Source organism: Phaethon aethereus, assembly GCF_964289735.1.
Source record: "Phaethon aethereus genome assembly, chromosome: 3".
In the NCBI taxonomy this organism is placed as follows: Eukaryota; Metazoa; Chordata; class Aves; order Phaethontiformes; family Phaethontidae; genus Phaethon; species Phaethon aethereus.
Window position 1 is genome coordinate 39,688,238 of NC_138576.1, and position 12,920 is coordinate 39,701,157.

Here is a 12,920-nt window from a genome sequence, read left to right on the forward strand (position 1 = left end):
ATCTCTACAGCCAGTTGAAATTTAGTGGGTGACGCTTCAGTTGAAACAGGCTTGATAAGGATTAGATGTCTATCAAACTTTCTATAAAGCAACAATGCAAAATTGTTTCCTGTTGACTTTCTTTCTCTTGTTTAGTGCTCACAATGCATCCAGCTATCGAGCCTGTGTCCAGTTGTTAAGCAGTCTTAGTGGGTATCAGTATACAAGGAGAGCATGGAAAAAGGAAGCATTTGACCTCTTCATGGATTCCAGTTTCTTCCAGATGGATGCTTCATGTGTTAACCAGTAAGACTTTCTTTTCCCCGCTTATAATGATGGCTGTTACAAATTTTATGTATACTGTTACACAATAGTATGTATAACGTTGACCAAAATTTCCCAAGAGATCTCTTGAGAGAAATAAAGAGGGTTGTTCTGTGTTTCTGTGTTCACATGTGAAATGTGAAACTCTTACCTAAGGTATATATGCACAAGTCTATTTTTTCAATTTCAAGATTTTATTTTTTGTATTATTTATTTTTTCTATGAGGAAAAAGTGGTTAACTTTTTATAGAATCATAGAATGGTTTGAGTTGGATGGGACCTTAAACATCATCCAGTTCCAATTCTCCTGCCATGGGCAGACACCTTCCACTAGACCATGTTGCACAAAGCCTGATCCAACTCAGCCTTGAACATTTTTAGGGAGCGGGCATCCACACCTTCTCTGGGCAACCCGTTCCAGTGTCTTACCGCCCTTACAGTAAAGAATTTTTTCCTAATATCTAATCTAAATCTACCTTCTTTCAATTTAAAACCAGTAGTCCTCATCCTACCACTGCACTCCCTGACAAAGAATCCCTTCCAATCTTTGCAGTAGGCCCCCTTTAAGTACTGGAAGGCTGCAATAAGGTCTCCCTGGAGCCTGCTCTTCTCCAGGCTGAACACAGAATCACTAAGGCTGGTTAACAACCCCAACTCTCTCAGCCTGTCCTCATAGGAGAGGTGCTCCAGCCCCCTGATCATCTTTGTGGCCTTCCTCTGGACCCACTTGGACAGGACATGTCTGTCTTATGCTTGGGGCCCCAGAGCTGGATGCAGTCAGTACCCCAGGTGGGATCTCATGAGAGTGGAGTAGAAGGGGAGAACCACCACTGTCGGCCTGCTGGCCACGCTGCTTTGGATGCAGCCCAGGAGACGGTTGGCCTTCTGGGCTGCAAGCGCCCATTGCCAGCTCATGTCCAGCTTTTCATCCACCAGTACCCCCAGGTACCTCTGCTAGGCCGCTCTCAGTCCACTTACTGCCCAGCCTGTATTCAGTTTGGGATTGCCCAGACCCAGATGCAGGACCTTGCACTTGGCTCTGTTGAACTTCATGAGATTCACATGGGCCCACCTGTCTAGCCTGTCAAGGTCTCTCTGGATGGCATACCTTATTTTCTCTGAGAAAGGGGTTTGAGAAATATAGATTCAGATCAAATCGCACGAAGTAAATGGTATCTATGTAGCACAGAGCTTGGATTGGAAGCCTTAGCCTGAATTAAAAGAGCAGAAAAAGCTCTCTAAGTATTCCTGTAAATTTCTGCTTTTTTTCTTGCTTTTCTGATTTGTGGAAAATCTTCTCTTTTAGTTGGAGAGCTATTATGGATAATTTGATGACACATGACAAAACCACATTCAGAGATTTGATGAGTAAGTATTTACTGATGTAGTAGTGACTTTTCTCCAAAGGAAACATTAAAAAAAAGGAAAACAAATATCTTGCAAAAAAAAAAGTATTCATTGTTCAACATTTATACCAGTCTGATTTATTCAATGTTTTTCATGTGTTCTTCAACTACTTGATAGATATTGTGAGATAACATGAAGTGAAAGATAATAAGATAACATGAAGTGAGAGAATTTGAGACCATGCTGGCACACAGTGAATTTTGCCTATATGGCAAAGTTGATTAAGCAGAGCATGTAGGCGTGTTTTCTGGTGTGTTTTTTTTGGTTTGGTTGGTTGTGGGGTTTTTTAAGATCTGACACTAACTCTGCTTAAGGAAAAACTGATTCTGCACATTGCAAACTTCTGAGCACCTATACCTGTAAATTGTGTTTTTAAAAAAATGGCTAAACTCCCTTCAAAAAGGCCCCAAACCCAGACAGTATTTTGTATATTTACAAGTTTTCTTTCAACATGTATTTTTAACCACAGTGATTTAAAATACAAATTGCAGGACATGCACATTCTTAACATCTTCTTTTGAACTACATTAATGCGATGCAAGTAAGAGTTGTTTGTGCCTTAAAGTGAAACAGAAGGGAAATTTTGAGGTTTGTCTCTGCACTATGCGTTTTCTCTTTCAGCACGAGTGGCAGTGGCTCAAAGCAGTTCACTCAATCTGTTTGCTAATCGAGATGCAGAGCTGGAACAGCGTGCTATGCTCCTGAAGAGACTGGCTTTCGCCATTTTTAGTAGTGAGATAGACCAATACCAGAAATACCTTCCAGACATACAAGGTCAGTAAAAATATATCATTTAGTGGACTTCTGGACTTTGATGTTAACTGAGGAATATTTGTATGATAGGGTAACAACACCCTGGAATATTGGTGTGCGGTACCGTTTCCGCAGCTGGATGCAAAGTTTCTACAGGTTTTGGTTAGAATGTTTTCAGTCTTAAATAATTACAAACTATACAGACCAGTTGACTTTTATCCAGATTTCACTGATCTGTCATTTTATACCTTGATCAATGTCCTTGGGAACCTGCAACCTGCTTTTTGACAGGAACATCCAAGGTATAAACACCTATCAACTAGGGATAAATAGAAAGGCTGACCTTGAAGTTCTCAATTCTTGACTTGTCTAGCTTTTTTTTCTGCTGTTTTGTTTATCTATCCTATTTATCACTGAAGAATATCTCTTCAGTGACCTTTTACATTAAGTGGTTGAGAATAGGAGCTGCTTGGTTTTATTCTAAGATGATGCAGAAAGTTACAGCAGCCGCTTGTAGATATATGGTCTTTTAGTGCTACCAAAGTGGACACTTTGGTCTCTTCCTCCATATGGAAAGTCAGTTGCATCATTTTGCTTGTTTAATTTGTTCCAGGATTTATTCTTTGAAGGGTTTTTTTGCCAGTCAAGTCAGTGGCTGTGTTTACTCATGTTCAAGATACCAGCTGGTTTTACGGGACTGAACTGTAAAGTGCATGTGTTGGTTTGACTGAAAAATTTCATTCTGTATCTGCCTCTGTATATGTTGACTGCTTAGAGGTGGTTGTGGTTAAATAAGAGCATATTGTATGTGTGTGATATTCTATGTACCATGATGATGATGCTTTTTATTAATAATATATATCCTAGGTTTTCAGGCTGTTGTATTGTTTGGAAACTGTTAAGTCCCCTTTCTGTAAGGGGTTAAACTCTGCATAAGATGAGCAGAAGTCCCAGATGCGCTATTGCATTTCTGTGGAGAACTTTAATCAGAATATGCAACTGCGCTTTTGTTCGTGGCTTGGTGAAAGTGGTTATTTAAGTGGATAAAACTGTAGCAAAGTACTGAAACAGTAATGTGGCAGATACTTAAAAAAAAAAAGTAAAAATTGAGAGTAAATGAGAGAAGGATAAAATGCTACTTGGAACTATGCTGAACTGAGGAAACCTTTTTGGCTTTTTGTTTCAGAAAGGCTGGTAGAAAGCCTCCGTTTGCCACAGGTGCCCACCCTTCATTCCCAAGTGTTCCTGTTTTTCAGAGTTTTGCTTTTAAGAATGTCTCCGCAGCACCTTACGTCGCTTTGGCCAACCATGATCACTGAACTGGTGAGTTGCGGTTGGCATACATGATTTGGAAGTCTAGTGCAAATTTGAGACACAACTTCATTCCTCCTCAACATTTTTAAGAAAACATCTTCTAGGTATTGTGCATGTAAATGTACAATGGACACAAATTGAACGCTGACTTATTTTCATAGTCCTGATGTCTATTTTTTGCAACCAAATAGAATATCTGTTGGCTTAAGCTATTTAAGCTGTTCAGATGTCTCCTGAATTAAATTTGCATTTGCTCTCATTGTTCTCTACTGATTCCTGCTTCAATTTCTGCCTACGTATGTGTACCCTCTCCACCATTCCCACTCGTCCTCTGCTCAGTGTTCCCTGTTTCTACTTGTCACTCAGCCTTCTTCCTCCAGCAATGAGGATGAGAAGCCATGTAAAGGAGTCAGAATTCATGTTGTATTGGCAGTTGATGGTCATTCAGATCACATTGTGGCTGAGATTCTGTAACTAGATTTATACAAGGCTTGACTCAGCTTTCTTCCTTCTCTTGTTTTACTCTGTGTAACAAGACAGGATAAGGATCTGTTTTCAGAGCTGCTACCTTGTGGAATCTCCAGTGTTGGCTGTTTGATGCACTCTTTTGGGTTTCAGCTTTGGCGGTGGAACAGAGGAGAGCAGTGGTTGCATCCTGTGGTCCATTCAGCCTGTTAGCTAAGGAGTTCCCAAGGAACTGGCTAACACAGATAGTAAATCAGAATCACTGCTGTCTTTTTTTTTTTTTTTTTTTTTTTTTTTTTTTTGTATCTGTAGGTGCCTAACCTAGCCCTTAGTTTACCACAGATCTAGTAGGTCTAATAGAAGGAGGAAAGTTATATAAAGCATTATAACGATCAAGTGCATTGTTTCAGCAATAGATGCATTTAGTTTTGAGCCTCTCAACAGCATAAATATTAGGAAACCCTTTCTACTCAGCGTGGTGCTGTGCTGCCCCTGGCCCTTACACAAGTTACCACAGTCCTGGAACAACTTTCTGTGGACAGGACTGTTACTTCTGGGATTTCACACCTGAGGTGGACTACTCTGTTATGTGCTTCTTTATTCTCATTTCCTTTAGGTCTTGCTCTCTAAGTAGTGGAGGGGATTAGCCTCTGAGAGCTTTCCTGGCCATAAAAGAGCCAGTTTCTTATGGCCCTTGCGCTACTTAAATTATATATAAGGGATGAAAGAGCTTTAGGGTGCCAGTTCAGGGGTTTACTTCCTCATCCAGGAATGAAAATAAAGCTCCAAACAGTTCCTTTAAGGCTTATTATTCAGGCCTCCCTACAGCATTTTCCTGAGTCACAGTCTATAAAAAAAATGGTATTAAAATGTAGCATTTGATCTTCAGGTACAAGTGTTTTTATTGATGGAACAGGAGCTCACTGCTGATGAAGACATTTCCAGGTAAACTTATGAACTTCCTGCTTGTTTAACTTGATAACAGTCTCCTGGCATGCTGATGGGCAGTTGAGTCATTCTTTAGAATAATTTGTCTTAGAATTGTCAAGCTCAAATGAGAAGGACAAGTAAATGGTAGTTCAGTCTGACTGCAGTACCAGGGACATACTGTTCAGGACAAAACAAAACAAAAAATCCTATCATCAGATTGCTCATAAATCACTAAGGTAAATTATGCAATACAGTATATTAGTTCTTACAGTGTCTTCCTGGCTAAAGTGACATGGCTTCTGCAGTTAAAACATACATGGCATGACTCTGTAGCTTTTCTGTGTCATGCAGTTATTTAGAATAAGACTGATGCACTTTTTTTTTTGTCTAAATAAAAATGTGGTTTCTTCTAGTGTTAGAAAGACATAAAGATGAGGTAGATGATTTTTCTTGTTTCATTGTCCGTTTCTATCCCATCTACCTTCTACACAGTATGATCCAATTTCAGTCAATGCTAGCAGTAGAGGCAGATTTCTCAAAACAACAGGAGGAGATATTTGCCCAAGGCCTGTTCCTCACTTTTTTTTAGATTCTCTTTGTTCTTTTGAAGAATTTTTCCCCAAAATAAACTAATATCGACATGATTGGCAATTTAAAATTTTCTCTTAACTTGGATATCTGATGAGAATGAAATACAGTGTAACATGTTTATTATATATTACCATTTTATCTTATTTTTTTATATATATATATAATGTGTATATATATATATAAAGTGTGTATATATATATATAAACATACAAAACTCCACATAGCACAGACTTGCAATGTTCTCGTTTGATTTACTGATTCAGCATTAAGTTGGGAAATAAGAGTTGTGTGTTTGTAAAGGCAAGTAAGAAAGATGATGTTCCCATAATGGCAGAAGGCTGTTATGACTCGCCTACTGCTATAATTCATTTTAGAACTTCTGGCCCATCTGTTGCTGGTCTGGAGACAACGTACACGGGTGGCAATGGTTTCTCCACGTCCTACAATAGCCAGCGATGGTTGAACCTGTACTTGTCTGCTTGCAAGTTTCTGGACTTGGCCCTAGCTTTACCATCTGAAAACCTGCCTCAGTTTCAGATGTGAGTAGAAGACGCTGTCATTTAAGTTTCTGAATGTTTGTCCATGCCTCTTGGTAAAATTCTAGTATATAAAAATCTTTGTTTTCCTATGTCCTTTCCTTTTCTGGCCCTCACCCAGGGCAGCCCACAGTTCACTCCCTCCCTGTGTCAGAGTGGCCCCCAGAGCAAATGATGCTACACACCAAATGATTTCAAGCCAGTTTGATTTAGCCTGTGGCAAGAGATTCTCCATACTTGTGAGCTAATCAGTAATATGATTTATTCAAGTATTTTAAAAATGAAGTGTTTAGTTGCAGTAATGTCAAAGAACTCAAAATACACCCACACGTCTCAGTGACTAATGCATGAATCAGATGATTGTATGTTGTCTCAGCATGACACTTAAATTACTCCTGCATGATCTGCCTGGAAGATGTTGCAGCAACCGTGTTTGTGAAGGGGACCCCCTGGGTTTTTCTTGGTCAGTAGTGTTCATGTGTGCAAACTGCTTCATTGGTGCCTCTGCAATCTTGTTCTGTTGGGAAAAAATGAATACAAAACAACTGGCATTTGCTGAAGACCCTAGAAATGAGAGGCCACCAAGGACAAAAGAAAGTATCTCATCTTTTCGTTTACACTGCACAGCAGTGCCCATGTGAGAGCTGCTGCCCTGGCCCTGTAGGCCTTTAACCTCTAATTATCCTGTTATTTAAAAGACACTCGTGGGCTAGCGGGTGGAAGGACTTGCATACGCTGTCTCAGTTTGTGCCCTGTACTATTTCTAAATCTAAAGCTAATCTTGAAACGTCCTTGATTTATTTTATTTACTGGGGATTTGGCTCATAATTCTTGTTTGGTTCTCCAAGCTGTCCCAATCCCCATTATTAGTCAACCTAGTTTTATTTAGGTCATTACTGTGCATTTCTGGAAAGCCAGCAGTCGTGCTAAATCACAGTGTCTTTTATGGTGCTCTCATGGAGACTTGGATTGAAGTTTTAAGGACAGAAACTCTGATTTCCTTTGCAGTTTATAATGCAAGTATATTGCAGTGCAGCAAGTGGGGGGGCAGGAGTGGTCCATTCAGCCTCATTGGCCTGCGAATAAGTAAAATAAAAGTTTCTATTATCTACATGGTATATTGAGAACACTTTGTGTGTTATAGTAAGCATTGCAAACGTGCAGCAAAATTACGTATTTTATAATCCAGAATCGCTTTCAATTCTCTTGCACACAATGAAGATGTGAATACTATTGTTTTTAGCTTCTCTGCCTTATCTTGCTCTTGGCATCCTTAAATACTTCAAGAAACTCTACAGGAAAAAGACAATGCTACATTCTCGGCCATGTTACCTCCTGCTTTTCAGCATGTGCCTCTCCTTTCTTGTCAAAGACTGATGTGTTTTGTGGGTGTTCATTTTGGTTCCCTCCTCCCCCCCCCTTTCTTTGATACTTAACTATTGATTTCCTCATCCAGTTACGTGTTTAGATCTGGCGGAGAAGCCTGCATGTTCAATAAGGATAATGTCTGCTTGTGTTATCTCGTGACAGGTATCGTTGGGCTTTTATTCCAGAAGCATCAGATGATTCGGGCTTGGAAGTACGAAGACAGGGTACACATCAGAGGGAATTCAAACCATATGTGGTGCGTCTAGCAAAACTGCTGCGAAAAAAAGCAAAGGTATGTCGCTTTCTTCCAGTTTTGCTTTTCATTGAAAACTTTCATGTACAGTAACTTACAGCACTGTTTCGTTTTGGATATTTATTCTTTTTTTTAACAACGAAGAATGGATAGGAGTTTATCTGGTGTGGGAGATTCCCACTGGAGTAATCTCAAGTCAGCATCAGGCAAAAATCACATGTAGGTATATAAAACAAAAAACTCAAAACAAACAAACAAAAACCCCAAACCTGCTATGGTCAAAAAAAGACTATGGTCAGTGACTTTGGAGTCTTCAATTAAAAGTATTATTTGTATTATTTGAGTAAGAAGGAAAATATGCTTCAGTGTCTAAAATATTTAACATAAAATCACTTTCAGATAGCCAGTCATATATGTAGATACTAGTATAACTAACTACCTTTTGAAGTAGAAAAGCATTGTTGTTAATAACAGTCACATTTAAATATTTAGAAAACTGTTGCATTCCTGAAAATGACAGCACCAAGAGTTTTGGGACTGTGCAGAGCCGGGAGGGCTGGGTTTCTTCTCTGAAGCAGTTGCGATGAATGGAAGAAGGCAGAGAGCAGTAGAAACAGTTCTGGGGACGTCCTGGCTGCACAGTTTGTAGAGTGAGTTTGCAGAATTAGGGTTGTCATTATGTTGGTGCATGAGGTATATTAAAACCCTAGTTTGGGCGGGGTGGATGCCTGATCTGCTAATGAAGCTGATGGAAGCTGGCCAGCCCTGTCCCAGGGAGTTCCCTTCTGCTGACACAAAGTAAGAAAATTGCTGTCAGATGCTTTGCTGCTGCTGCTGCTGTGAGGACAGAGCACCCCGGGCAGGCACTTCACTGGGAAATGTTGCTGGGTGGGCCAGGGAAACGGGGAGGAAGCTTGAAGCCATATGGGAGAAAGCCTTGAAGCTTAATTCTTTGATTTCCCTCCAAATAGATGGCGTTGTCAGGGCTGTAACACTGGCAGCTTGCTGTAGCTACTGCATTTACAGTCTGTAATGAATGTTTTCACTGGGTGAAGAAACTACTGCTGACATACAAGTGGCTACATAAAATTTAGGGACAACTCAGTTGCAGACAGATCTGAACTATTCAAGCAAGGCTCACAACTATAGGGGATAAAACAAGTATCCAGAGCACATCTGCATTCTTCATTTTACTGTTTTTGAACCATGAAAATGAGACTAAATTTCTTTCTTCTTGCATGTAGAAAGGAATAATCAGTTTTACCTGACTGCTAACCAGGCATAGCCTCTAACCCTGATGTTCAAAGTAGTGCGCTATACCTGTTAGAAAGTAGTCACACCCCAAATAATCTCTCTGCGTGGATTATAAAATCACATCTGTTGTACAAAATATACATGCTGGTAAGTACTGCGTGTTGAGCTAGATGCCTGAAGTCAGGACTTCCACAGTATGCTTTAGGAATATAGAAAACATCCTGGAATTTCTCGAACCCCCTAGTCACGGCAGCAGTTGCACACTGTGAACCATAGCTAGGGGTATGATGAGGAGATAAACGTGAGGTAATGAATATTGATTTCCAGGCTATTTTTTCTTTGTGCAGAGGAGAATACTGTGGCATATAGCTGTGGGTTTTTCTTAGAAAATAACTGGTTTTGAGGAAAATATTCCCGTGGATCTTAATTTTCCTTCAGGGGACTCTGGCTAATGCTCAGATTCATGTAGTATGGTGTTGCTCAGGCTCTGTTGTCTGAAGGAAACGTGCTTAAAAACCTCCTTTGGCACTACTGGCAATAAACAGAAGAACAAACTGGCAGTACTGTTATTGTCAAATAGTGTGGTGGACACGCTGGCTCCAGAGTCTGCTGTTTCTGGACCATGGACTCTTGGGGCGGGTGATTTTTCTAGCTGAAGCACAGCACCCAACCAAGCAACTGCACGGCCTTCATGGCAAAGTATTATTTTGATATATGAAATACAGTCTGAAAGTTCTCCTCTTTCCTTCCACAGGACAAACAGGAGGACTTTAAGACCGTGGTTTTGGAGGGAATGGAGATGGCCAAGCATCAGGTGAGGGTGGCCTTTGATGCTTGAGTTGTTGAAACAAGCTCACCATAATAACACCATCACCTCAAGGCCCTGGGCAGTATTTAGCTTGCAGTAAGAACCAAGAGAGATCAGTCTTGGTAGAGAACAAAATTGAGAGATTTTTTTGAAGTGAAAGACTTATGAGGGTCCTTGTTTTTATAGATAACTTAAAAATTTATTTTTAAGTTGGTTCCCTACATGAAACAGATTACAAAAAGTTCATGTTAGTTCTAAGAAGAATTACAATCACAAATTGTTATAAAATTAAATAACATAATTTTTGCCAATCAGCATGTGTGAAACACAACAATCCCTAATCGGTCTCTATCAAATTAACTGTTGTTTTAAGTATCTGTGGAATTTGTGGTGTTTGCTTAGCAGATACTGCCATGAGGAGATGGCTTGGACGGATGGTATTTCATTGCTCAGAGAGAATTAGTACTTGCACGTGCACCCCATTTGGTTGGAAGCTGCGTAATGCCGACACTTGCTGCTCGCTGCAGCTAGCCCGTGCTCACCACAGGGTAATACAAAGTACGGCAGAGAACCAGTACTGAAAAGCCTCTATTCTGTGAATCCAGTGTGAAGTTTTTAAAGGAGAAACTTTAAAAACTAGTAGCTTCATTAAAAGTAGGGGCCATCAACAACTCTTTCTGTGTTTGGAATTCAGTCTTCCCTTTGTTCTAGTTCATTATGAGCCTTTCTTCTTTTCCTGAGACTTGTAAAGCTTGAATAGTAATCTCCTGTGGCAGGGAGCCAAAGCACCAGATTAAAATACTAAATACATTCATATTCAATTTTAACCTAATTTTTTTTTTGTCAAATGGATGTCATGCAGGCTGCTGAATTGCAAGCCAGTTGCTTCATTTTAAGGGCAAAAGCTGCATTTGCTAAAGTACCATCTCTTGAAGAAAATCTCGTTGCTCAAAGGCTGTGCAATCAGTAATCCTTACCTTAAGCTCTGCTCCTGCTGCAGTTCCTTCCCCTTCCCTCTCCTTTCCTCACAAAACCTGCTCCTCAGGAGCTGTGCAGCCTGCGGGGCTCTCGGACCCCCGCCTGGGCGGAAGCATTGCAAGGGCAGCAGGAGGGAGGTGCTGCTCAGAGGCAGATCAGGAGGTGACTCTCCTGGATGTGGCCTTTCTGCTTCTGTCCTTCCTCAAAGAATAAAAACCTGTATTGCTGGAACTCTCCTTCACAGTAGCAGCTCTCCCACACAGTGACAGTCCAAACAAGGCATCTAGTGGTGATAGTGCCTTATTGTCTAGATTTCATGTACCTGTTTTGACTGGGGGGGGAGGGGGTGGGGAGGAAATGAATGAAGAGTACTGTATAAGTAGCTGGATATTAGTGCTGTCGGGTATTTTAGCATGCAGGTATTTAGGGCAACCATAAACAGGGTTACAGCAGTGTACTGGCACTGTGTGTGACTGCTGCCTTCACTGGTGGGGTTCCTGAAATTCCCCCGACATGGAAGCGGCATAACCGAGATCTTCTGTGAACAAGCAATGAGTAACTGAACCGTTTTCCTTTGAGGACAACTTCAAGTGTTTGCTCCAAGCCTCCATGTGTGTTATCTCCAATACTAAAAACAGCACTGCTTTTGCTCTTCCTGAAAACTCAACTCTAGCTTCAAAGTGAAAAAGCTTCGTTTCTATTTTAACTCCCTCTGGGGTTTATTCTGACTAGTGCTTGGCAGCAGGGTGAAGCACAAGTGTTGCCAGAGACCAGCCTGCTTTGGAAAGCCAGGTTGGGCTGTTAGTGTTACGCTGTGGCGGGAGCGGGGTGGCTGCCAGGGCGCTGCCTTGCTCTGGGGCAGCCCTGTGCTGAGGCGCGGGGCTCCAGCACCCACTGCGGCGTTCCCATTAGCATCAGCTGCGCATCAGCCAGCCTGTATGCTCCCAGGCACCGCTGCTACATAGCGTGGCGAGGGGAGGAGCAGGTCTGCTTTGACAGCTGCACTCTGGCATATGTGTATTTCACTGATATGACAAATATTTTCAGAACATAAAAAAAATACTTTTATTAGTCTTTTATTTTTACCTGTGCTTTTTCTGTTTTGTCCTGTATTATTTCCTATTTCTCTGTTTTTACAGAAAAACCCAGAGGAGGACAGCTCAGGGAAAACACTAAGTTGGGAACCAGGTCACTTGCTTTTAACCTTCTACACTGTTCGCAGCATTGAGCAGCTTTTGCCTTTCTTCAATGTACTCAGCCAAGTTTTTAACAGCAAAGTCACAAGCAGATGTGTTGGACACTCAGGGAGCCCTGTCCTTTACCCCAACTGTTTTCCCAGTAAGGACATGAAAATGGAGAACCTCAAGACCTTCTCCAGCAAAGCAAGGCAAAAGATAGAAGAAATGGTTGAGAAGGATTTTCTTGAAGGTGTCATAAAAACATGAACCAATGGTACTGCTCAGCTTATACGTAGTGTAACTACTCCAATGAGATACTGTATCTTTCCCAGTTGTATAGTATTCTTTTCTTACTTTGTATGTAATGAAATACTTAATGTTGTATTTAAGTTAAATATTTGTAAATAAGAGAGAAGTTCTGGATGTGGCCTGAATCAAGTTTAAATATTGGTGGCTCATATTGATTATGGTGCCTAATATTTACAGTACATGTTTTGTTGTCTTGAGTTCTGTCTTTAAAAAGAACCCTAAAAAATACAAGGTGCACATTTTTTCAATTTGTTTCCAGTTTATTTTTGTCGTCTTTTTTTATCCCATGGAACTTGTGTTTATTTAGCAACCTGGAAAATGCTGTTATGCCAGCAGTTGATACAGGACTACAATGAAAAATACATTTGTCAGAGGTAGATACCCTGAACTGAAATATGTGGATGAGGGATACTTGTGGCTGCTGCAGTAAGGGCCACAGAAGACAAATTTGCTGCTGTCCCTTCCCTCTTAAA

At 40.7% G+C, this 12,920-nt stretch overlaps 1 protein-coding gene across 4 annotated transcripts in view; it reads left to right on the forward strand.

The window, feature by feature from the left end:
- Positions 1–12,405, forward strand: part of DOP1A (DOP1 leucine zipper like protein A) — a gene marked incomplete at its 3' end in the record, with an annotated part of 57,124 nt that extends 44,719 nt beyond the window's left edge. For 3 of the 4 annotated variants that reach the window (XM_081997842.1, XM_081997844.1, XM_081997843.1), the window contains 8 exons: positions 136–285; positions 1,610–1,671; positions 2,332–2,484; positions 3,650–3,786; positions 5,132–5,187; positions 6,138–6,302; positions 7,830–7,959; positions 12,100–12,405. In XM_081997842.1, coding sequence (XP_081853968.1) covers positions 136–285; positions 1,610–1,671; positions 2,332–2,484; positions 3,650–3,786; positions 5,132–5,187; positions 6,138–6,302; positions 7,830–7,959; positions 12,100–12,405 — 1,159 coding nt within the window. Of the gene's footprint in view, positions 1–135; positions 286–1,609; positions 1,672–2,331; positions 2,485–3,649; positions 3,787–5,131; positions 5,188–6,137; positions 6,303–7,829; positions 7,960–9,928; positions 9,989–12,099 lie in introns of all 4 variants that reach the window. The other variant, XM_081997841.1, reaches the window with a different exon arrangement.
- Positions 12,406–12,920: the final 515 nt, after the last annotated feature.